We start from the raw sequence: 22,943 nt of genomic DNA, 5'->3' as shown, positions 1-22,943 counted from the left end.
GGAGCTCGAGATGAAAACTTTTTTTTTGTGGTCCATCCTATGACCAGCCTTTGCGAAAGTTGCTTAACTTCAACAATCGCAGACCGAGCGCGTTAACCGCTGCGCCACCGAGCTCCTTACGCCACCGAGCTCCTCAAATCAATGATTAGATTTATGTTGTATCACAATTTGAATTCGGAACTAAGTTCTTTATTGTTGTTTTGTGAACAACCTTAAAGTACAACAGGGTAGTTTCCAACTGGTCAATTCAGTTACGTACTTTTTACTAAACGTCAAAACACTAAATTACTATGCAATTTGTATGAAAAAGCAACCTGTGACGTGTTCAGTCTGGGTATTTAATTCATCTTATAATGGATGTATCTCTGACTACCCTAATTGGGATATAATCGTAAGCTTATGTTGCGTTAAGAGTGACATTAAAAAATAGAAGCTTTGTATGTTGCTATGACACTTCTAGACTGATGAATAGACTAAAATGACAAAAGGTGATGTAACTATTCCATTGCTAACAGTACCTACTTATATGGTAATGATGTTAGCAATTACGTAACAAATGTATTTTTTGGGTTTTTGAAGAGAAAAAGCTAAATAAGTAAAGTGTTAGATAATTAATAATTTTTAAGCACACATCCTGTTCAGCATATCATAACATACCTAAACCATAGAATAAGGAATAAGGAATAATACTACGTATAGACCGGCAACTCTCCGCTCCCCACCGGCGGCTGAGCTAGGTTTACCTCACCCCCCTCGGTCTTACTTTAGTCATCAATCGAATGGGTGTCAGACGTCACACGCACAGATGCGCGTGTACGATAACGTCAATGTGTAGTGTCTGTGTAAAACGAGGTGTTTCGTATAAAGTGTCCTAAACTCACAAATAGTATAATATCCATAATAAACATTTTCACGTAAAATATAGCCAAGATTAAAAAAAATCGACAAAACGTTTCGAGGAAAAGTAAGCAGTGCCCAGCCCTGGCGCTTTGCTTTGCTCGTGTTGGGGCCCCGGGCAAGCTGGGCATAGGCCTCCCGTCAATCAACCGGAGGGGGTCGGAGCCAATTCACCACGCTGATCCAGTGCGGGTTTGGTGGAGCATAATGTTTATTTGACTGTACATTTATGAAACAAAACAAAATCTAGACGAACGGTCAAAAAAAAAAAAATGAAATGATAATTATCTAGTCGCTTTGCGATATATTCTTTAAAGTAGTAGTTAGTTTATATTCACGGAATAGACAAAAGTGGTTGGAAAGTCTTGACGCTATTTTTTTATGAAAATGTCTTTTAATTCTTTAACGGGACCCCACTCTCTTTTACACTACTCCTGCAAACAGATAACATAGCTCTACATACATACATACATAAACTCACGCCCGTAATCGCTAATGGGGTAGGCAGAGCCACAAGTAATCAAAGACAACTTGCAGCCACTGTTGATACGATGTCGTAAGCTGGATATGATGAACCTTATGGTGATAAGGGATCAGCCTATCGCCCATAACATTAGTCCATCATGTTAGAGGACACAATCCCTCTGTCGCTTTTTACGACATGCCCGGGAAGACAAGCAGCTGAACGTTTTCTATGTTTTTTATTAACAACATAGCAACATAGCTCTACTGCTTCTCAATTTCCATAGCCACTTTATCGGCAATGCATATTTTATGTAATATGTTGCTATTTTATCATTACTTTTAGTAAGATACTGCTGCTGTATTTTTTGATAAATAGCCAAGTAAGGTTTTAAGTCTTCCTGTGATACTGAGAGATCTTCTTAAATCATAGTCGATATTTGACTTCTTGCCGTGCAGATTATAATGTATACGACGACCTTTGTAATATAATTTAGCTGATGGCATTAACTACTTGGCCGGACAAATGGGGAGGACTGAACGCTCTCACCCGGTACAACGTTTAAGACAACAGGCCTGAGGGTGCCCAGTTGGGCTCGAACCTCGGCTCAGGGCGTCGTCTGAGAGGAAAAATATTTTAAAGAATTAATCGACCCTAGTGGGTCGATAGCGATAAGCGCTGATTGAAGGAAGTCGGCGACCACGCTGGCGGGGTTGGTATCGGGGTCCTGAAGTGTTTGGTGTCGCGAGCTGATTGGCTGCCTCTATGGCTAGAGTAATCGGGTCGTCGGGATCGTATATTACGGCCTTCGGACGCCGATACTTTTCAGTACCGTCCCTAAGCGGGAAATATATTTTAGCGGAGCTCCGTGCGTCGTATAGTTTGCGGACAAGTGAAGTGCAAAGTTGAGGATTTGCTTAAACTTACACACGCTCTGTGACCCTTCCAACTTTCTTCTATTCCGTGGTCACATTCTTACCTAGACAATCCTTTTTTTTTCTCAAGGGCAAATGCCTACCGCATGTCGGGTTCACACCGACTAAAACCCCCCGGTGTCCGTATCACCGTCGTTACGACAAGCTACGGGGACGCTTTCGCATTCTTCTGCGGCTTGGCGGCGATTGCCCATAGATTGGGCACCATCTCCTGGGGACAAGGGCCCCCACTACCTAGACAATCCTAGACCAACCCCAAAATAAACGTCAATTCTATTCTGTTTATGAATGACAAGACCCTGCCATAAATAGTCTCGGTACGTGTTTAAGAATTAGTGCATCACAAAAGTACTTTGAATAAATCATTGCTTTTCAGCGCACGTCACAAGTAAGTACTTCAAATTCACTGGCTCCCAGCCAAGCTAATAACTATTATTTATATTGTAGGATAGCTCATTTTACGATGCCTGACATATTGAATAAACAAACAAAATTATATTTGGATGCTACAAAGATACTTTTGGATAATTTTGATGACAACTTTGATGTTATTCAGCGAAGAATACGGTCTCCGAGCCAGATAAAAAAATGAGAGACTCTGCAGGCTACGTTCCCCAAAAATAATATAGATGGCGTTGTCCAGTTTTTATCTGATTGACACCTATTTCCTCATTACTCGGGTACATCAATCATCATCAATTTAAGAGCCACGCTCTTGTCGGTGTAGCATTTTCCTCCATGCTACTTTTTTAGGGAAAAATAGGGCAGTGGTTTCCCTCTTGCCTTCCGCCCCGCAGTACTGCGGCACGCTGAGAGGTGAGGATATGGTATCCCGACGTGCCGGCAGAGTAGGGGAATGATTGGTGATGACGATGATAAAGTAGGAGCAACAGTAAGCGGGAATATATGTAGTTTATTAAAAACACTTCACAAACTTAGTAACATAGTCACAAACATAATAGTTCACAATATACACATTTCACAAAAGAATCAAGACTTAGGAATTAGAGGGCACGGCCCTAAACAGTATAATATACTTGTTGTTTTAATGAAGGTCGGGGATGCAGTGAGTTAAAAGTGAGTAGAATGAAAGGAAATGCGAATGGAATGGAATGAGAATTTCGTAATTTAAAATGATGATGGTCCGAACAAAAGGCCAGTATGTGCAGAGTTTGTACTCTGCTACAGTACTCTGTCTGACTCTGGAGTCCTAGTATGACTTTGTAATAGACTACTCTAGGCGCCTTCCCACTTGCGTCAGACTCGGGTACTTACATAATTATTCAAAAATATAAGGTAGTGGCAGAAGCATATCTAAAAATAATTGTTCTTCTTATCGTGTCGAAAAATATGGAAGTATAGGGTAGTGTTTTCCTCGAATAGTTATTTTCTTATAATTTAACCCACACGAGTTGTTTGCAAACCCAATGTCACTGCACTATTCAATAGATCGGCTATTAATTGTAGGTACTCCTACCATTGTTAGTTCAATAGCTTTTAATATTGTAGAATTAACATTCTTTATTGACATGCGACGTTCAAAAGTAGGTTGTCATAACAATCTTGCGGAAATTTCCCTGATACAATTATTATTATGTATTTATTTATAAAGTTACATACAATATTACAGTGTAACACAATGCGCTGTATGACGAAAAAATAATATAAAAATTAATACAACAAAAATAAACATTGAATGAAAAAAGAAACATAAAGAAAAATATGACTGTAAATAACATGAAAAACACTAAAAAAATAAAAATATAAAATTAAAAAGTAAAAAATATTAATATAAAAAATAAAACAGTAAATCTTCTCGCAAAAAGCCATACACTCTCCCCGTACGCTCCACGATTAAGACTAGACTAGACAAGACTTTTATAGACTTCTGTGTTGGCTGTCAAATACTTATTTATAATATCTTCTTCTATCGTGTATCATGAACCCTGAGCCGCATGAACTATTGAGCCGCCAAATGCCACCGACATGGCTCATGTAACGACTGCTTACTTACATCAGTAAGTAGTAGCCGAGACCAACGGCTTAACGGACCTTTCGAAGCACGGATCATTTGACTTTCGGACAATCAGGTGATCGGCCGTAATGTCCTAACGAAACTAGGGATCACAAAGCCTTATGTATTAAAGTATGGAACTCAAAATTCACTTATTTTTTGTCAATTATTCGATTGTCAATAAGTTAATTTTAAAACGAATGAATAACCCTTGCGAATAAAATAGGCATCTCGCTGGTATGCAATCCGTTTGACGTGCTGTCTACTTAATTCTGTCGGTTTATTGGCCGATGTAAAATTTTTAGACGGTTGTTTTAGATTTCTACTTAAAATTGACGTGTATTCCATAAATTTTATGGCTGTCGATTAGCCGTCCCTTTCTTTTTCAAAGAATCAGAAAATGACAGGTATAACTTAAAATTAGGTGGCGTCTGCAGGAATTAGCACCATTGGATAATTATCGTTAAATGATAAATTACCGTATCTGACATATTTCATATTTTACTGTTACAACTGTCAAGTGGCCAATTTGAGTGAACGTCTTAATACGGGTGTTAGTGTTCAATATTGCATTGATCTCATTACGTAATTATGTTTGTGGAATTTCACATTGACTTACGTGTTAGAATTCGACAGTTTCTCGAACACCAATGACGTACAATATCCAGAAAAACATATTTACCTTCCTCGTGCGTATTTTAAGAAAGGCGTTTTATCAATGCTGATTTATTATTATTATTAGACCTCCGTGGTCCAGTTGTTGAGCGCTGGGCTCATGATCCGGAGGTCCCGGGTTCGGTTCCCGGCGGGGATATATCACAAAAATTACTTTGCGGTCCCTAGTTTGTTTAAGATATTACTGGCTGATCACCAGATTGTCCGAAAGTAAGATGATCCGTGCTTCGGAGGGCACGTTAAGCCGTTGATCCCGGTTATTACTGATGTAAGTAAGTAGTCGTTATATGAGCCATGTCAGGGGCCTTTCGCGGCTCAATAGTAACCCTGACACCAGGGTTGATGAGGTTGGTACTCCTCACAACCCACACGATAGAAGAAGATCGGAAAGTTATTAATAAGCTTGTACAAATTGCACATGTTGACTTGCGCTGTCAATCATGCTATGTTGATTATTATTAGCGGTATCGTTCGGTATCTATTCCAAAATATCCGGCAACGGGCTAGGGGTCGATAAACGAATACACATATCGATAATCAGTCGATAAATGATTACAAATCGAGAGGTGGTAAAAGGGAGCATTTTAATTGAGCTTTTTAAAAATACAGGGTGTTAGTGACATCGTAACGAATACTCAGGGGGATGATTCAGACCATGATTCTGAGTTAATATCAAGTGGAATTTTTCGTCGCAAAATTCATGATTTTTTTCAGTTTTTTTGTAAATTATTTTCAATTCTATACTTTTGCGATGGAAAATTTCACTTGATATTAACTCAGAATAATCAGCTGAATCATCCCCCTCAGTATTCGTTACGATGTCACTTACACCCCACACAAGTACATACGGTAGCCATACAAGTAGGTATGGGTGTTAGTGACACCGTAACGAATGCTGAGGGGGATGGTTCAGACCATGATTCTGAGTTGATATCAAGTGGAAAATTCAGTCTGAATCATCCTGTAAATTTTTGTGATTTTTTTAATTATTTTCAATTCCATACTTTTGCGACGGAAAATTCCACTTGATATCATCTCAGAATCATGGCCTCAATCACCCCTCAAAGTTTTCGTTACGATGTCACTAACACCCTGTATACCATACATACATAAACTCGCGCCTATTTCCCACCGGGGTAAGCAGAGACTATAGAATTCCATTTGCTTCGAAACTGACACACTTCTCTTGCAAAAAAACTCTCATAAGATTAGCACAGACTTTATGACACACATGTCATTTATTTTTATTCATTGATAAGTATGGACAGTCTTCTTCTATCTTGTGGGTTTTTAGGTGAATTACCAACCTCATCAACCCTGGTGTCAGGGTTATTATTGAGCGGCCAAAGGCCCCTGACATGGCTCATGTAACGACAACTTACTTATATCAGTAAGTATTAACCGGGACCAACGGCTGAACGTGCCTTCTGAAGCACGGATCATCTTATTTTTTGGACAACCAGGTGGTGAATTGTCCTAACCAAACTAGGGATCACAAAGTAATTTTTGTGATTTGTCACCATCGGCCCTATTTTTCCCTAAAAAAGTAGCATGGTAAATGCGTCACCGACAAGAGCGTGGGTCTTAAATTGATGATGATGATGGTCACCATCGGGATTCGAACCTGGGATCCGAATGGTGAGCACAACGCTCAACCACTGAACCACGAAGGCCGTTAGTATGGACAGGGAAATGAATGAATGAATGTTTTAGTAGGTAGCGAGTTCCCACGTAGGTTGTACGATGGAATAGTAGGCTCCTAAGGGGCAAATGATTAAATTATTGTCTTAATATGGGTATAGTTTTGTAAAGAAACCTTATTAGTAGAATTTCAAAACATTATTCCATTGGACAGTTCCATTGTGTTAAATTACAAAGAACTGACAAAATTTAGGAACACTCAAGAGTGCTGCCGCCTGCATTTATTATTTGTAAAGATACACATTACACATACATACATACACACATTACATTTTACATTATTTATTTTTTTATTTACTTACTTATTTTCTTTTTACATATTTTTTAGTTTTTGTTTCCTCCCTGTTATTAACCTCGCTGGTACTCTCTGATAGTTCGACAGATATGATATCCCAATAAAAAGCTAACTAACTTAATAATTACTACATGAAGTAAGTGTACTTTTTTCTTTTCTTTTTCTTCTCACGTACTTTTCAAACACGCAAGAAGATATAAAGTTTATCGATACTATATTTATCGATAAATCGTCAACTCTCAGTACTGCGCACATCAAAGACATACTAGCAACTATGATAGAGATCAAACAGCAAGTCGCTATGGGTGTTAGGGCGTGTTTACACATTGACAATTAGTGATAGCCCGCGGTATTTGGGCAAAAGGGATACGCCGGATCAGGGAGATATTTTTAGAGGAATTTGAATCGTGTAATTAGTGGGAGCTCGGTAGCGCAGCGGTAAACGCGCTCGGTCTGCGATTGTTGAAGTTAAGCAACTTTCGCAAAGGCCGGTCATAGGATGGGTGACCACAAAAAAAAAGTTTTCATCTCGAGCTCCTCTGTGCACGTTAAGCCGTTGGTCCCGGCTGCATTAGCAGTCGTTAATAACCATCAATCCGCACTGGGCCCGCGTGATGGTTTAAGGCCCGTTCTCCCCATCGATCCATAGGGAAGGCCCGTGCCCCAGCAGTGGGGACGTTAATGGGCTGATGATGATGATGAATTAGTGGGATCAGTTTTCCGCATTTAGACTCTTAAGATGGCCCATTATGCGTGTTTGCATCGTGTAACTAACGCTGGATTGGAACCAAATAAAAAAACATAGAACGCTTTCGTCTCGGCGCTTATCTTCCCGGGCCTGTCGTAAAATCCGACAGAGGGATTGTCTCCCAACATGATGGACAACCGTTATGGATGAGAAGCTGATCCCTTATCACCATAAGGTTCATCATTCTATCTTTGGAGTCCGTAACAGTGGCAGCAAGTTTGCCATTGCTTACTTGTGGCATTGTTCATCCTATTGAGGATTACTGGCGTGATACATGATAACATAATATACATAACCAAAAGTCAAAGGTACATCGCAAGATGAACTAAGTGCCCACACGTCACCGAGCTTTCTAGACCGACGTGATAGGTGATGAGCCGTATCGCCGTCTATAATGGACAAGCGTTAGTGAAAACTGTACAGAAGGTAAATTATACACATACATGGATAACGGTCTTCTTCTATCGTGTGGGTTGTGAGGTGGATTGCCAACCTCATCAACTCCGGTGTCAGGTTTATTATTCAGCCGCCAAATGCCCCTGACATGGCTCATGTAACGACTGCTTACTTACATCACTAAGTAGTAACCGGGATCAACACCTCAACGTTCCTTGCGAAGCACGGATCATCTTACTTTCGGACAATCAGGTGATCAGTCTGTAATGTCCTAACCAAACTAGGGATCATAAAGTAATTTTTGTGATATTTCCCCACCGGGATTCGAACCTGGGACCTCCGGATTGTGAGCCTCACGCTCAACCACTGGACCACGGAGGCCGTTGATAATGGTAGTAAACTACCACATATCGTCACTGGAAAGGCAAAATTACATAAGCGCCAAAATATCCTAAAATAGCAGTCCATTTTATAAATTATGTATTGCTAGATATGGAAAATGAAAAACCGTGTATGTTGACGTCATCTCATCATCATCATCATCATCAGCCCATTAACGTCCCCACTGCTGGGGCACGGGCCTTCCCTATGGATGGATAGGGAGATCGGGCCTTAAACCATCACGCGGGCCCAGTGCGGATTGATGGTTATTAACGACTGCTAATGCAGCCGGGACCAACGGCTTAACGTGCCTTCCGAAGCACAGAGGAGCTCGAGATGATTTTTTTTTTGTGGTCACCCATCCTATGACCGGCCTTTGCGAAAGTTGCAAAAGTTGACGTCATCTAAATTGAATAAATTGGTAAAAAGTTATGATAAAAAAATAAAAAAGCTACTTTAAACGGCTTTTCCTTGAACTGACATTTTGGCGCTTACGTATTTTTGGCTTTTCAGTGACGATATAGTCCGGAATATACACAGCCGAGACTGTAACAGTATGGTTTGAGAATGTACCTACGTTTACCTACATCTTCCAGGGTCGACCGTCACCTCGTCCTCCTGCCGCAACTACACCTGCGTGGGCGACTTCGACGAAGGTGTCCAGTGGGTGACCACAGCCATCGAAGAGTGCACCACCACAGCTCCCGTCGCAGTTACTGCAGACGTCCGATTCAATCACGAGGTCCATCAGCTTATGCCCACTGCTCATCCGCTCACGACGGAAAGTTCTGTGAGTTTCTTTAATGTTCTGGAATGTTCTTTGTTTAACCGCTTCACTGTAGGGCAGTTTTTTTAATTTTAAAATATACATTGCCATACAAAATTATTACTAAGTAAACGTAATTAAACCTTTCCAAAACGATTTTCATATTATATAATAATATTAATTTGTCAATTTGTCAACTTGGCAATTAATTTGTCAACAACTTCAGGCCCAGAGTGAGTAAACCTGAAGAAAATAGGAAGGGTTTATAATAGTTATTATTGTTTGTAGGTTCTTTAGACCTTCAAGTAGTGCCAAAAAGGTGTAGTATTTAGCTTAGTTTATCTATGACAAAAATAATAATTTCGATTTACGCCATCTATTGTAGCTGAGACGTATATAGGGACGGCCCCAAAGCCTTAAAAAGGACACATTTGAAGCAATTCATACAAAACAATATCGCTATTTGACATTTTGTTGACACTGCGCACTCACATTTATATGCGCTAATGTCAAACAGCAATATTGCTTCTTACTGCTGCTGTTACTAACGAATGATGCCAATCATGCTATTTTGAAGCCTTTAAATTTTAAAGCATGGACGTGTGTCATTAACCGCTCTTCATTCCTGCTCACTAACTTATAGACGGACCATGATATGCAATACATCCGCCAGAATGACTCTTCTGACTCCGACGAAGACACGGAGCGACCAGAATATACAACAAGGCCCGGGCCACCACCAAAACCGACTACAGAGCACATGACGACTACAGAAGAGATCCCGACTACAACAGTTGAGGATTCCTGGACTACAGTCACGGAGACTGTTTCCACTGTGTCTCCAACGACGTATCCAACGGAGACCGTGTCTACTGTACGTCCAGTCCTGCCAACAACGACTACTACTCGTAGACCGCCGCCGCCGCTGGTAAGTTTTTGAATGATCAGAGTGGTTAAAAAGACCACATCGCTGCAATTAATTTAAAAAGCAATATTGCTATTTGACATTTGCGCTTAAAAAGTAAGTGCGCGATGCCAACAAATGTTAAAAAGCAGTGTTGCTTTTTGAACTTCAGGTCAAGTTGAGGGTCCATGTTTCTTCAATAAGCAGTTCGATTGCGAACCTTATGGTGTTGGGCTTTGGTGATCGTCGCGAGGGTCTTGTCAACCTTTTATTAATTAATGATTTATCTTATTGCTTTAATGTATATGTTCTCTATGTTGCTTCATCATCAATTCTCATGCTTGTATGCAATTAACATATCCATCTCTTTTTCATGGAGCAAATTTGGTGATGCACATTTTCATCACAGTTACATATTTTGAATCTAACATACTTAATAAATCATTCATAAATTGCCAACTGAGATCTTGGTTTGGCGTGTGCTACATACTCATTATTTATTTCTTAGATAAATGCATCTTACTGACAGTAAAACTCTGAGGGAGTTCTTCTTGATTTGACTTTGTCGATGACAAACAATTACGAATACTAAGTACACAGGGTGTTAGTGGCATCGTAACGAAAACTTTGAGAGATGATTGAGCCTATGATTCTGAGTTGACATCAAGTTGAATTTTCCGTCGCAAAGGTATGGAACTGAAAATAAAAAAAAAACATTTTCATGAATTTTCCAACAGGAAATTCCACTTGATATCAAGTCAGAATCGTGGTCTGAATCATCCCCTTCCGTATTCGTTACGGTGTCATTAACGCCCATACGTACTTGTATGGCGACCTGGACGTACTTGTACGAAGTGTAAGTGACATCGTAACGAAAACTAAAGGGAAGTGAAATCGTAATGATGCAGCTCATTATTCTGAGTTAATATCAAGTGGAATTTTCCCCTTAGTATTCGTTACAATGTCACTAACACCCTGTGTAATATTTGTTAATCATTAAATATTCATGAATTCCAGCCGGAAGAACAGCTAGAACAAGTGCTAGAAGACCTAGGAAACCTGCTGCAAGATGCATCAGTGCCTGTGATAATGGAAGACGTAGAAAATGCGTTTGACGCTGTAAGTATTGAGTATTGGCAATATTGCAAAGAGCAATATTTCTCCCATCAGGTGACGCTTCTGTTGGGTTGTGTTCTTAAATTTTAACAGTTCCTCATACTACTGCCGCACCAACGCCGGCAGGCGAGTACCTCTACGTCGTATTCTCTCTCAATACAATGATTCATTTCATTTTATAGACATATTCAATTTATCTAGTTCTAAATTTAAAAAATCTATTATTCAAGCCCTGAGCTGATTTATTTTTTGTTTAATTTATAACATAACCTATTTCAACTCACTAGACGACATTGTAAACTAATACGTGGATAATGTGGTTGATTGTACATGTACTTATGTGAAAAAATCATACACCTATTGTTAATATATCATGTATAATTGTTTATTATCCCATGAAAATAAATAAATAAATAAATAAATAAAATACTATTTGAGTAAACAAACATAATTGTTTTGGTTATATTTTTACACTATAACCCCTTGTGCGGCATTTAACTGCAAAATCATAATGCTATATTTATTCCCTAAAGATCGGAAAGAAAAAACGTAGAAAAACTTATTTTCAATCAAAAATGCTTTTTTCCAACTATGCTAACAAAAATGGCTTTTCTTTTTCGTAACTCATCCTTCAGACGGACTCCACTCCACGTTGATCCACTTTTTATATCAATTTGATACTACTTTTAGCTGAACAGTATGGAGAACTGTCAAAATTTAGGAACATTCAACAGTGCTGCCCTGTAATGTAACTATAAGTTTGTTGTCTTTGTTCATTTACGGATAAATATTTTTTTCTACGGTCTTTACAAGCCCGGACTTTTTTTTTAGTTAAGTATATCAATCTGCTATTAAAGTAACTGTGAAGTAGTCCTGGTAACTCAGATGGAAGAACGCTTAATTTTCACTAAAATCCTTGGTTCGAATCCCGGCACGGGCCTAAACCAATGATTTAAGATTAGAAAGGAAGATATATTAATGAAATCAGAAGTTATCAAGCAAATCAAAGTTCACGCATAGAATCTTTACAAAATTAGTACAAACAAGTATAATGGTCATCAACTTCCAGGTGGACATCCTCCTAGAAACAGAAGAAGACCTTGAGATTCCTGGTCAACTGCTTCACCTTCTAGACGAGCTTGGAGGCAGAATTGACCTGAATGGTTCCCACAAAGCCACAACAATTCGGCCTAACATTGCCATGGTTCTGGCCAATGCTGAACCAGAAACTCCCGTTCGAGGGTTAAGGATTGCTGCTCGAGATGATGAAGCTTTTACTGATGATGCCTTTGAACTTATAACAGGTTTGTTGTCGCTCTTATAAAACACGTTAGTAGATAACGGTTTTTTAAATTCTATCCTTTTCCATTATATTTTTCATAGTCAGTGAGTGGTCTAAGTGTGGCTTTGGTATTTCAAGATGTATTAACTAATTGTATTTAAGAAACAGCTATGGATCTTGTAACACAATTTTGTCGTGTTCTAGGTTCAAAAGAAAACTCTAAAGGTTTCTAGTATTTGTGTCCGGCTAAGTAAGTAGGCTAGCCCTAACATGGGACTTAAACATAGTTGGCGAGAAGTGGGTTTTTTAATACTATGCACCTCTGCCTCAACCTTTGGGAATACAGACGTGATGCGTATATTACTAGTATTGATTCTTTATCAAGCCAGTTAAAGACAAAAAAATATTCATGCTTAATGTCGAGTAATGGAGTGTTCGATAGTGTGCTAACGAAAGTTCTAAATATTTCTTTGCAGAAGTAAACCAGACCCAGTTAGCATCGAACCAGAGTGAAGCAGTGGTCCACCTCCCGGATTCAGTCGTCAACTCCTCTCGTCGCATCAGCTTCGTCGTGTTTCGGAATGACAGAGCCTTTCAGTCCCAAGCTGGTGTCTATACCGTCAATAGCAGGGTCCTGAGCATTAAAGTCCAAAACGTGACGAAGTTTGAAAATGGAGAGGTAAGATAACAATGTATATACTTCTATTTTGTGAAATGAGAAGGGATTGGCTGTAGGGGTTAAATTGAAAGACTATCGACTATTATAATAATTATAGGTCCTCATAACTTTTTGGAATTTAGTATACCAAGAACTCCATTGACCTGGAAGAACACAGAATTTTCTTGTAGAGGATGTTAGTATAAATATCGTAGTTGTAATTAAGTAAGTACCTCTAATATCTGGAACGCTTGATCTAAGTGTTTTTTTCTGTTTCAGGTAATCGACATTCATCTGAGTCCAATGACGGAAATCCCGGACAAGAATGTCAGCCGAGCCTGCGCTTATTGGGAATTCCTCAACGACACCACTGAATCCGGATACTGGTCTCAAAACGGCTGCACTTTCATCAGGTCCATCGATGACGGAGTCCTAGATACATGCCGATGTACTCATCTCACTCATTTCGCTGAAATATTAGTCCCACGAGCGGTTTTCTCCGACAGAAACGAGGATGTACTAGAAATCCTTACTATCGTCGGTTGTTGTTTGTCAATATTCGGTCTATTCATGATAGGCCTAACCGCTGCATTGTTCAGATCTTGGAGAAGAGACTTCAGCAACAAAATCTGGCTTCAATTATGTATAGCCATTTTCATGTTGGTAATTTGTTTCTTGGTTGTAGTATTTGCTAAATTCGATACGTACGACATCCCTTGTATGCTGATAGGAGTTTTGTTACATTATTCTGTATTAGCATCATTTTGTTGGATGTTGGTTGCAGCCGTATTGTCTTATAGAAGATTGGTTATAGTTTTCACGAGAGATGCCTCTCATAAACTTTTGAGAGCCTCTGCTTTCTCTTGGGGAGCTCCCTGTGCTGTGGTTGGTATTCTTCTCTCAGTGTCCCCTCACTCTTATGCGGGGCGCTACGAAGAGAAGAGCCCGAGCGGGTCGTTCTGCTATCCTTCAGGTCTTGGTCTATGGTTGGCCGTCTACGCACCTATCGCTGTCATGCTGCTCGCGAACTGGACGCTATTTGCCCTGATAGTTCGTTCTGTGTTTGCGTCTAGAAGGATTCAAAGACACGGCGACTCAAACGAAGCCATACGATGTGCTTCAGTGAGCTGCTTATTAGTTTTCCTATTCGGGTTGCCGTGGCTTTTCGGTTTGTTTGCCTATAACATCGTAGCAGCTTATCTTTTTACATTGTTAGCGACTTTACAAGGGTTCGTTCTGTTCTTGTTCTTCGTGTTGGGGAATAAGAAGACAAGGGACTTGTGGTTGAATAAGTTGAAGATAAAGCAGACGAGGAAGGTTCCCGTTACGTCGTCGACGTATACGCATAGAAGTACAGGGGCTGGTTATAGAGGCGGAGCAGGGGCTTCTACTATAGAAGCTAACAATTCTAAGCCCAAATCTCTGTCTTCTCCTGACAACTCGAGATTCTCTTGACGAAAGACCAATAGACCACATAACCGGTGGTGGCAATTTACTCCGAATACTTAAGTCTTGCCAATTTGAGATTTTCCCCGCTCTTTCTTTTCTGACGAATGTATTTTCGATAGTTGTTTTCTCTAGTCCTTTCGCTTTTCATTGTAGTTACGAAAATTATTAGACCCGTAGCCATGGATGACTTGCCAACTTCAGCTGTAAAATACTTGGTTATGTTGGATCCCAGCTAGCTTGTCCTCGCTACGTCGAACTAATTCATTTAAAAAGCAATATTGCTATTTGACATTTGCGCGTATGCAAGTACGTGATGTCAATAAATGCCATCATCTCCCTAGCATTATCCCGTTTCACACAGAGTTCGCTTACCTAAAGATGAAGATTTGACAGGTCCTGTTTTTGAAATGACTGCCTGTTTGACCTTCCAACCCGCGAATGGAAAAAAGCCAATACATGCTAAAAACAAAGGTCAAATAGCAATATTGCTTTTTAGATTAATTGCTCTGATGTGGCCTCTTAACGGCTCTGGGTATTCATAATTTTAATAATAGGCCTAAACACGCAGGTAGATCAGACAGGTAATACTTATAAAGATTTAAGAAAAAGTGTTCAATATTTTGTTTTTTTTAAGTTTTATTTTTGACTCTCCCTTATTGCAATGAAACGCTTATCTAGTCTATAGTAGTTTAAAGTTCTTCATGTAAATTATTATTTTCCGAAAATGTATTATCACTTAGAAGTTTGAAATTCGTAGCATATTTAATGCGAGTTACCAAATATTAGGTAAATATTGACTAGTTATAGCTAATTCAGCCAAGGCTTGATTTGGCTTGTTTATAAGCACTTTACCAGACGACTTGGAGTAGTTTATAAGGATAATTCATTATGTATTTAACACTTTCACTAGTTTCAAAACGTGTGTCCTCGGCAGTGTTAGAGAATGAGATTTTTGTATGCAGTGTCCGGTGTGTGTTTGGTACTACGAGGCATGAAATATGACGAATTATCTTTAAACATTTTTCATTTGTCTGGAGTATAGAAAAAAAATGTTAAAAAACTCTAAAAGAATGCTTGAAAATCAACGTGACTTTATTGTCTAGATATATTCAGATAAGTAGCAATAGATGGAGGAATAAAGCTGTGCGTCTACTTGTACACCATCGGAGCGTTAGGATTTTCTATGACGCGACCGAATGAAGTTCTATACCCCTTATAATGTTATAAGGTGTATATCGTCGTTGCCAATTTAAACGCTCTTAGGTACAGTCATGAGCAATATAATGTACCCACTTTAGGACTGTGTCGCACTAACATATTTGACATTTCGTGAGACTTACAGTTCAATTTGTCAAAACAGTTAATGTGACATGGTACCAAAGTGTATACATATTAATGCTCGTGACCGTATGTATCGTCCTCACCAAATTTCTTTATTGTCAGTATCAAATAGTATTTTGCTCCTAAAACATTCAATACAAACTCTTATGTACGTAAATATCAATTATCTTTTAATATTTTTAACACACAAAAAAGCTTCAGGCAGAAGTTTTTTTTAATTTCAGTAAAATTGACTCGATTGCTCATAATGGATTTTAAATTGGTAACAACGATTATATAGAACTTCATTCGGTCGCGTAATCTCTGTTTTCATCTGATAATTCGAAATTCTCTTGAAAGAGGCGAAATCTCACGTTTTAATTATTCTAGACATATCTTTCGTCTCTTTTTTTTTAACTATTGTGTCTGAAAATCTCGGTCTTACAAGGTCACGGCCAATCGGCCTCCGTGGTCCAGTGGTTGAGCGTTGTGCTCACGATCCATGGGTCCCGGGTTCGAATCCCGGTGGGGACAAATCACAAAAATCACTTTGTGATCCCTAGTTTGGTTAGGACATTACAGGCTGATCACCTGATTGTCCAAAAGTAAGATGATCCGTGCTTCGGAAGGCACGTTAAGCCGTTGGTCCCGGTTAATATTTACTGATGTAAGTACGTAGTCGTTACATGAGTCTTGTCAGGGGCCTATGGCGGCTCTATAATAACCCTGATACCAGGGTTGATGGGGTTGGTAATCCATCTCACAACCCACACGATACCCCACAAGGTTAAACCAAGATAGTATCAGGCAAAACATCCATAGATCCTTACGCTTCGTACGCTCCGAATCTACCCTAGTGGACGCGCAGCTTTGAAAGTATTTTTATAATTCAACCTTTTACTAAGTGGTGCTAGTGGAAGCATATAGATTTTAATAACTCTATGGCAGCCTTATAATAAAATGACTTTCCTAATAAGTTAAGTTTAAACAGTATTTTTAAACCAGTGTACATACCTACCTAAAAGGTATCTAATATATGTATAATATTATGTAGATAAGTATATGTAGATGTACGGAACAAAATATGTATAGTAATCATGTAGCATACGATACGACCATTGCATGCTATAAGCAAAGAGGCATTTATTTATAGAACATAGTTAAATTATTTAAATAATAAAATTACTTTATTTATTTACGATTTGTTTTATTATTTTACCTATTTAAATGCGCATGGTAATGGTGTTCATTTCATTCATTTGAAACAGTAATAAATCGTTCTAATTCTTATAATAATAAGCTTAATGCTTTATTTTTATAAAGGTACCTAATAAAAACCTGAGACATTACGCAGAAAGATGTCTTTGCTAAGCAAATTAACGTAGGCGTTGTATCTTTTACGGTTCAATATCAAAGGTTATACGGGTTGAAATCTCATTACTGTCGCTCTATCGCCGCTTGGAAACTTTGATAAAATTAATTAATCGGAGCGAATCACATAGAACCTGTTCAAGTGGGGCCTCGTTAGGTGTCGATAAGCAAGCACATTATTGGCGGCAAAAAATATAAATAGACCGTTGCCATGGGAACACCCTACTGAAGTTCACGCCTCGCCAACTTGTTTACCTGTCGCTATGACACTGACGGCATTTCTGCAGAGTCTGTCGAAGTGTAAACAACGACCTATCGTGAATTCTAACAAAAATGTTCTGGGGCGTATCTCCCGCCTTGGACTTGCAACAAGAATACTTAAATCACGGCGATGAAAACGCTTACGAATTGAATTTCTTGGTCATCGGTGGCTGTGATGCGCGACATCTTCTGAAGACCTTGGCTCAAGCCCACCGGCACACTAGACGGTACATGAACCTGTTTGTCGTCGATGGGTGCACAGAGCTGGTAGCACGACAACTCCTCCTGGTGTCCTTGGCTTTAGAACGGACCACGCGATGCGGGCTACTCGAGAAGACACGCCAGTTCATAGAAATCTACGGAAACTTACTGTTGCGGCCTTCAACGTCAAGATACCTGATCGCCAAGGGCCGTCAGTTGGTCGGCATGGTCACCAACCCAGACTACATGAACTGTCTTCTCCCCTGCGTATCAATTGAGCAGATGAAATACCGCGAGCGAGATTATATGGAGAACCTCTACAATTTTTGGACGACGGGGAATACTAATCAGTTTAATGCTGTTGAATTGTGGGAGCACCGTCTGAGAATGAGTCTTGCAATGAGATATGACTGCAGAGCAGGTGTATTTGACTGGGATTACCACATGCGTCTCAAGGAGGTGGCTAGTGCAATCTGTGTCCAAGAGTACAAGCACTATAGAGAGCATGGGGTTGCTTTTACCTGGCTTGAAACAGAAGTTTGTCGTCCTAATGTGAGTTTGGCAGCAGGTGTTTACAAATGTGGCGATAGGTACCTCCATCGGGGGTATTTGGGTGATATGGTGACGTCCCCCTACATAGGGTACGGGTTGGATTGTGAGGATAAAGATATGCTGAAGAATTCAAACGGGGTCAATTACAAACGCAGTACAGATCTAACGGAACGCAATGTGATGCGGATGCTTTATGAACTGGAGCATCGAGAGAAGTTTGATGTGGAAGCGATGAGTTTGGACACTCAGCAGAATCTAGGTATGGTTGTTCTGAGTAACATTGATGCGAAGATATCGGAAAGCGGGCCTGAAGTGCCTCTGCTATTGCGCGAAGACAGAGAGACCTACATACCAATGGATTATGGCAAGATACACTTCTTATCTCTGTCTGCCTTGGAGCATTACCCTCACAAGCCTCACTTCCAAGGCTTGTTTCACGGGGTGTTTGTTGGCCAGAATATGTTGGGGCGGGTGAAGCCTAGCGTCTGGTCTATGGCTAGAGACGATGCAATAGTTATAATGGAAACTAGGAAATATGTAGTGGAGTTAAAGAGAGAGGATGTGAAGGCGTTTGGAGATCAGATTAAGCAAGCTGCAACCGCTGCTCAGTGCGAAAGGATCCAGTCCTTTGATCCTGAAAAAGACGATTTCGCTAAGTTCTTGATAAAAAGGAGAAGTGATAGTATCGATCTCTCCACTTAATTTTACGTGTTTCTGTATTAATAATTAATTTAATCTGTGAAAATGTGACTGATTTTTGTTTCATTTTAAAGACCCTTATAATTTGAGTTATTTATAGCGTTGTATAAACAATAGCGTCATTAACGTTAATATCATTAGCATTTTTTTTCCTGGTTTATCATAACCTTTTTTATTATTATAGTAATTGTGTGTTAGGAGATAGTAAATAAAACGAGGCGTAAAATTTGTGTTCATCTATTTTTTCATTAATAATATGTTACATTCATTTAGTAAATCATATAGCAAATATATTTACAAGGACAAAATGAAACGGAAAAGTACAACGTATCAACGTCTTTTCGTTTAAAATTCGTATTTTATATTACATAATATCACTTAACATTTCTAGTTCAGTTGTCGGCAGTGTTGCTTGTCTGCGAATGATAGTAACCCTAAAGTCACCGTTTTTGAGGAAATTGTCGTATTTTTGAGCAACTCAGGTTTTCCTCGAGGTCTAATCTTACTACTTATCTAAAAGATCCTACTAGGTAGTCTAAATATGACAAACTAGCGAACGGTCCACCTCCGCTGCGTGGTTAGGTAACTTAGTGTTATAGGTACAATTATTGTTTAAATATTAACGTACAACTCTTGCTCGGAATGGCGTATCTTAAAAATCCATTCACTCTTGGGCAGTTATTAAGTCTATATGGTAATCTTATCCGAGGAGCAATACACTGAAATAAAAAAGTACATCCCTTTTCTTACTATACATAATTACATTCATTCCCTGGTATTATTACTCCTTGTCGCTCTTTAAATCCTCGCACAACATTGACATGCTTCACAAATAATTTACTTCACAAGATATTAAAGTGCTCTACATTGCGTTTCGATTATTAATTACTCATCTATACAATGAACACAGGCGTTGGTTTAATCATCTACAACTCTTGTTACAAGAAGTAATCGTAGGTTATATACAAAAGTTAGTCCTCATTCATTCACACATCATTTTGCGCAGGTAGGTCCATAGGATTTCCCCTTTTGTCCACATTTGTTCTTTATTATTTGTGCAATAGTATCGAAGAAGGTTGTAGACGATTAAATTTGCCTTTTTGGATCGTTGGTATCATTCGTCCTTCAGGCAGTGGCGAGTACGATCCCTGGATTTGCTATTTTCTCAGTTACGACCATTCGCATAAAGAACAGAGCACTGCCGTGAGCAATGGCGGTGGTTGGCGCCGTTCGCAATTGACGTGTTAGGCCTACGCGTATATCTTCGCTTGTGTGTTCGTAATGATAATGTAATTGATAAACTATAAAGTAAAACTATATACCGATGTAATATTAATAGGGGATCCAATACCGATCTCAGGTGATCTCGTCTAATTTTTCGGGATCAATCCCGAAGCATAATATTACGAGATTGACGGGATTGAGCGAATCAGTCTCCTTGAGTTATACTTTCTGTTTTGATTATGCTGATTACCAAAGAAAACTTAATTATTTAGTTAGTAATATTGAAGAATAAAGGTTTTTTGTTTTCTTTCAAAAAATATTTGTTTACAAACAAGCAGTTTTCATCGTTTTTTAGCCATCCTAACTTTACATTTTTTTATGAACTAGACGAGATCTCGATAATTTCGGGATCTCGCGGGAATGATATTTGCAATCCTGCGGGATCTCGAATTTGCGATCTCGAGTCGGGTTTGCATTCCCTAATTATTAATTAAGCTACGCGTCCAATTGATTTGAATCGGTACGTACGGAGCGTAAGGATTTTTTGGTTCCTACAGACCTGCGTTGAAGAAAGTTGGCATTTTTGCTAGCAAACAAATGACGACACTCCGTATGCTACGATGCTGTTCAAGTGGATGCGCAACTTAACCAATCAGTAGACATACAAACAGATTCTAAACCTCTCGAAATGTCCATAACACCAAATTTAAAAACAGAAATATGGCTCCTTATTACTTTTTTAAATATTATTTCACATACTGTATCATTATTTTCTCAATCGTTGTCTATCGAATTAGTACGATAACACCAACGTATGTTATATCTATACGTTGACATTATCACACCGATGCGATGATTGTACTCTTCACTGATAGAGATGTCAAGAGGTTTGGGCTTTAAATTAAAAATACAATAAAGAGTAACTGTGAAATTACAATATCGAATCTGTAAACAGGGAAGATCTGGTGGATAGAAAATGTTACAGTTTTAATATGATATAACAATCCAAAACTGCAATACGAATTCACAGCTTTATTTTATTTATAAGATTGTGTACACCTACTTCTAGCATAAGTAGGCCGTGACAATAAAATATATCTGTTAGTGACTTTGGTCAGTGTCTAATGAAAGTGGAAATTAAATGACTTACAATAAAGGATAGTTTAGAAGTTGAGTTTCGTAAGTCATGAAATTTCACACACAGAAATGAAAACCTGACCTTAAGGTCAGGTTTTTGCCTTAAGGCAAAATTGTAATTAGTTACCAAAGTCAAAAACACAGGAGTTTCACCTGTTGCGGACCCTAAACACAAACATTTAGGCATTAAAATGCCCAAACAGCTCTGTAACCTTCAAAATTTTGGGCCCCTATATATTTAGGCAAAGTTTGGGCTGCCTTGGGAGGCAAACTTTTACGATTGGAATCATCGATGTTGTCGATGACATAGCATGAGTTTGATGACGTCACATGAGTTTGATGACGATACATGAGTTTGATGACGACACATGAGTTTCATTACGTCACATGAGTTCTCCGACGTCAGTACGGTCACACAAGCGAATGTGGAGGATTATAAAAACGCGTTCACGACGCCTACCAGGTGCAATTCACTCGCTCGTTAGCCCAATCGACATTTTTAATTACAAATTTATCATCCCGTACAAAATGACTTAATCAATGCTAGCAATCATCGTGATGAGGTATTTTATTATCTAATGTAATTGTTTATCATAAGTTCTTTAAAGATTCAGTGAGAGTTTAGAAGGAGAAAGTATGGGACGGTAGTGCAAGAATTCATCGCATTCATAAAATGTAATTATGGATGAAGAAGTTTGGCAAGGACATTTTTGGATTTTTATCAGGAGAAAACAGACGTGCGTGAACGAGACGGAAGCAAGAGGACATGGAAGAAATTATCATTACTTATTCGATTGAGCTTACGTTTAGAGTAGAACAGCAGGTGCAGAGTTGACTTCTTAACCTAATGTTAGGCATATCTTAGGACATTCATACATTGAGCGTGCCAACCCCGCACCGAGCGAGTGACGCACCCAGCTACAGAGTATTGCAATCACATCTACCCTGTACTTGTTTATAGTATCTATTTAGACTTACTTAAAGTTATAACGAGTATCTATGAGATTAATTACTGGGAACAGGGCGCAGGGTTTCGCGCCAGTCGTACTCCCACGCAATGATCGAGTCACTTTGGAAACGTTCCGTCGTTTCCGCCGATTTAAAATCTTCAACCGTTGAAATTGGATCGCGAGGGTAGAGTAGATCTTTCTTTGCTATTCGTTCAGTCTCATTACCGTTAACGCAAAAATATCCTAAAATCTTTGGCCTTTTTGCAAATATCCAGTTGTAACTTACGTTAGTTGGCGACAACGAGTTCTAACTGGATATTTGCAAAAGATAAAGTTTCTAAGGTATTTTTGCGTTCGCGGTGAGCAATAATCAATCCTATAAATTTTATGAATGATGATAATAATCATTTTCTTTTTGCTTTGCCTCTACGTATAGTTTTTTAACGAGATCGACGCCAACGAAAGAGAGTTCGACCTACACTCTTGAACGCGCTTTTTTGCTTAATGTGTATTCCTGAACGTCTGCCGTATAGTTTATGTTTCCGAGG

General features: G+C 39.0%; 2 protein-coding genes across 5 annotated transcripts in view; both read left to right on the top strand.

Annotated features, from left to right (window-relative positions):
• Positions 1 to 17,198, top strand: part of LOC126367297 (adhesion G-protein coupled receptor G2-like) — a 57,623-nt gene extending 40,425 nt beyond the window's left edge. For 2 of the 4 annotated variants that reach the window (XM_050010746.1, XM_050010747.1), the window contains exons 6-11: positions 9,102 to 9,295; positions 9,915 to 10,199; positions 11,193 to 11,294; positions 12,361 to 12,595; positions 13,050 to 13,252; positions 13,511 to 17,198. In XM_050010746.1, coding sequence (XP_049866703.1) covers positions 9,102 to 9,295; positions 9,915 to 10,199; positions 11,193 to 11,294; positions 12,361 to 12,595; positions 13,050 to 13,252; positions 13,511 to 14,686 — 2,195 coding nt within the window. In that variant the 3' untranslated portion in view covers positions 14,687 to 17,198. The remainder of the gene's footprint in view (positions 1 to 9,101; positions 9,296 to 9,914; positions 10,200 to 11,192; positions 11,295 to 12,360; positions 12,596 to 13,049; positions 13,253 to 13,510) is intronic. The other 2 variants (XM_050010748.1, XM_050010749.1) reach the window with 2 other exon arrangements.
• A 506-nt stretch (positions 17,199 to 17,704) lies between these two features.
• On the top strand, positions 17,705 to 19,087 carry LOC126367623 (dynein axonemal assembly factor 3 homolog). The gene has a single exon (XM_050011238.1). The coding sequence runs from the start codon at positions 17,705 to 17,707 to the stop codon at positions 19,085 to 19,087; it is 1,383 nt and encodes a 460-aa protein (XP_049867195.1).
• Positions 19,088 to 22,943: the final 3,856 nt, after the last annotated feature.

Source organism: Pectinophora gossypiella, chromosome 6 (assembly GCF_024362695.1).
Source record: "Pectinophora gossypiella chromosome 6, ilPecGoss1.1, whole genome shotgun sequence".
Taxonomy (NCBI): Eukaryota; Metazoa; Arthropoda; class Insecta; order Lepidoptera; family Gelechiidae; genus Pectinophora; species Pectinophora gossypiella.
The sequence above is the reverse complement of the archived record's forward strand: the minus strand, read 5'-3'. Positions and strand labels throughout refer to the sequence as shown.

Bases quoted from the DNA above. Each gene is read 5' to 3' on its own strand.
- LOC126367623 (XM_050011238.1), top strand. From the start codon at position 17,705: ATGTTCTGGGGCGTATCTCCCGCCTTGGACTTGCAACAAGAATACTTA.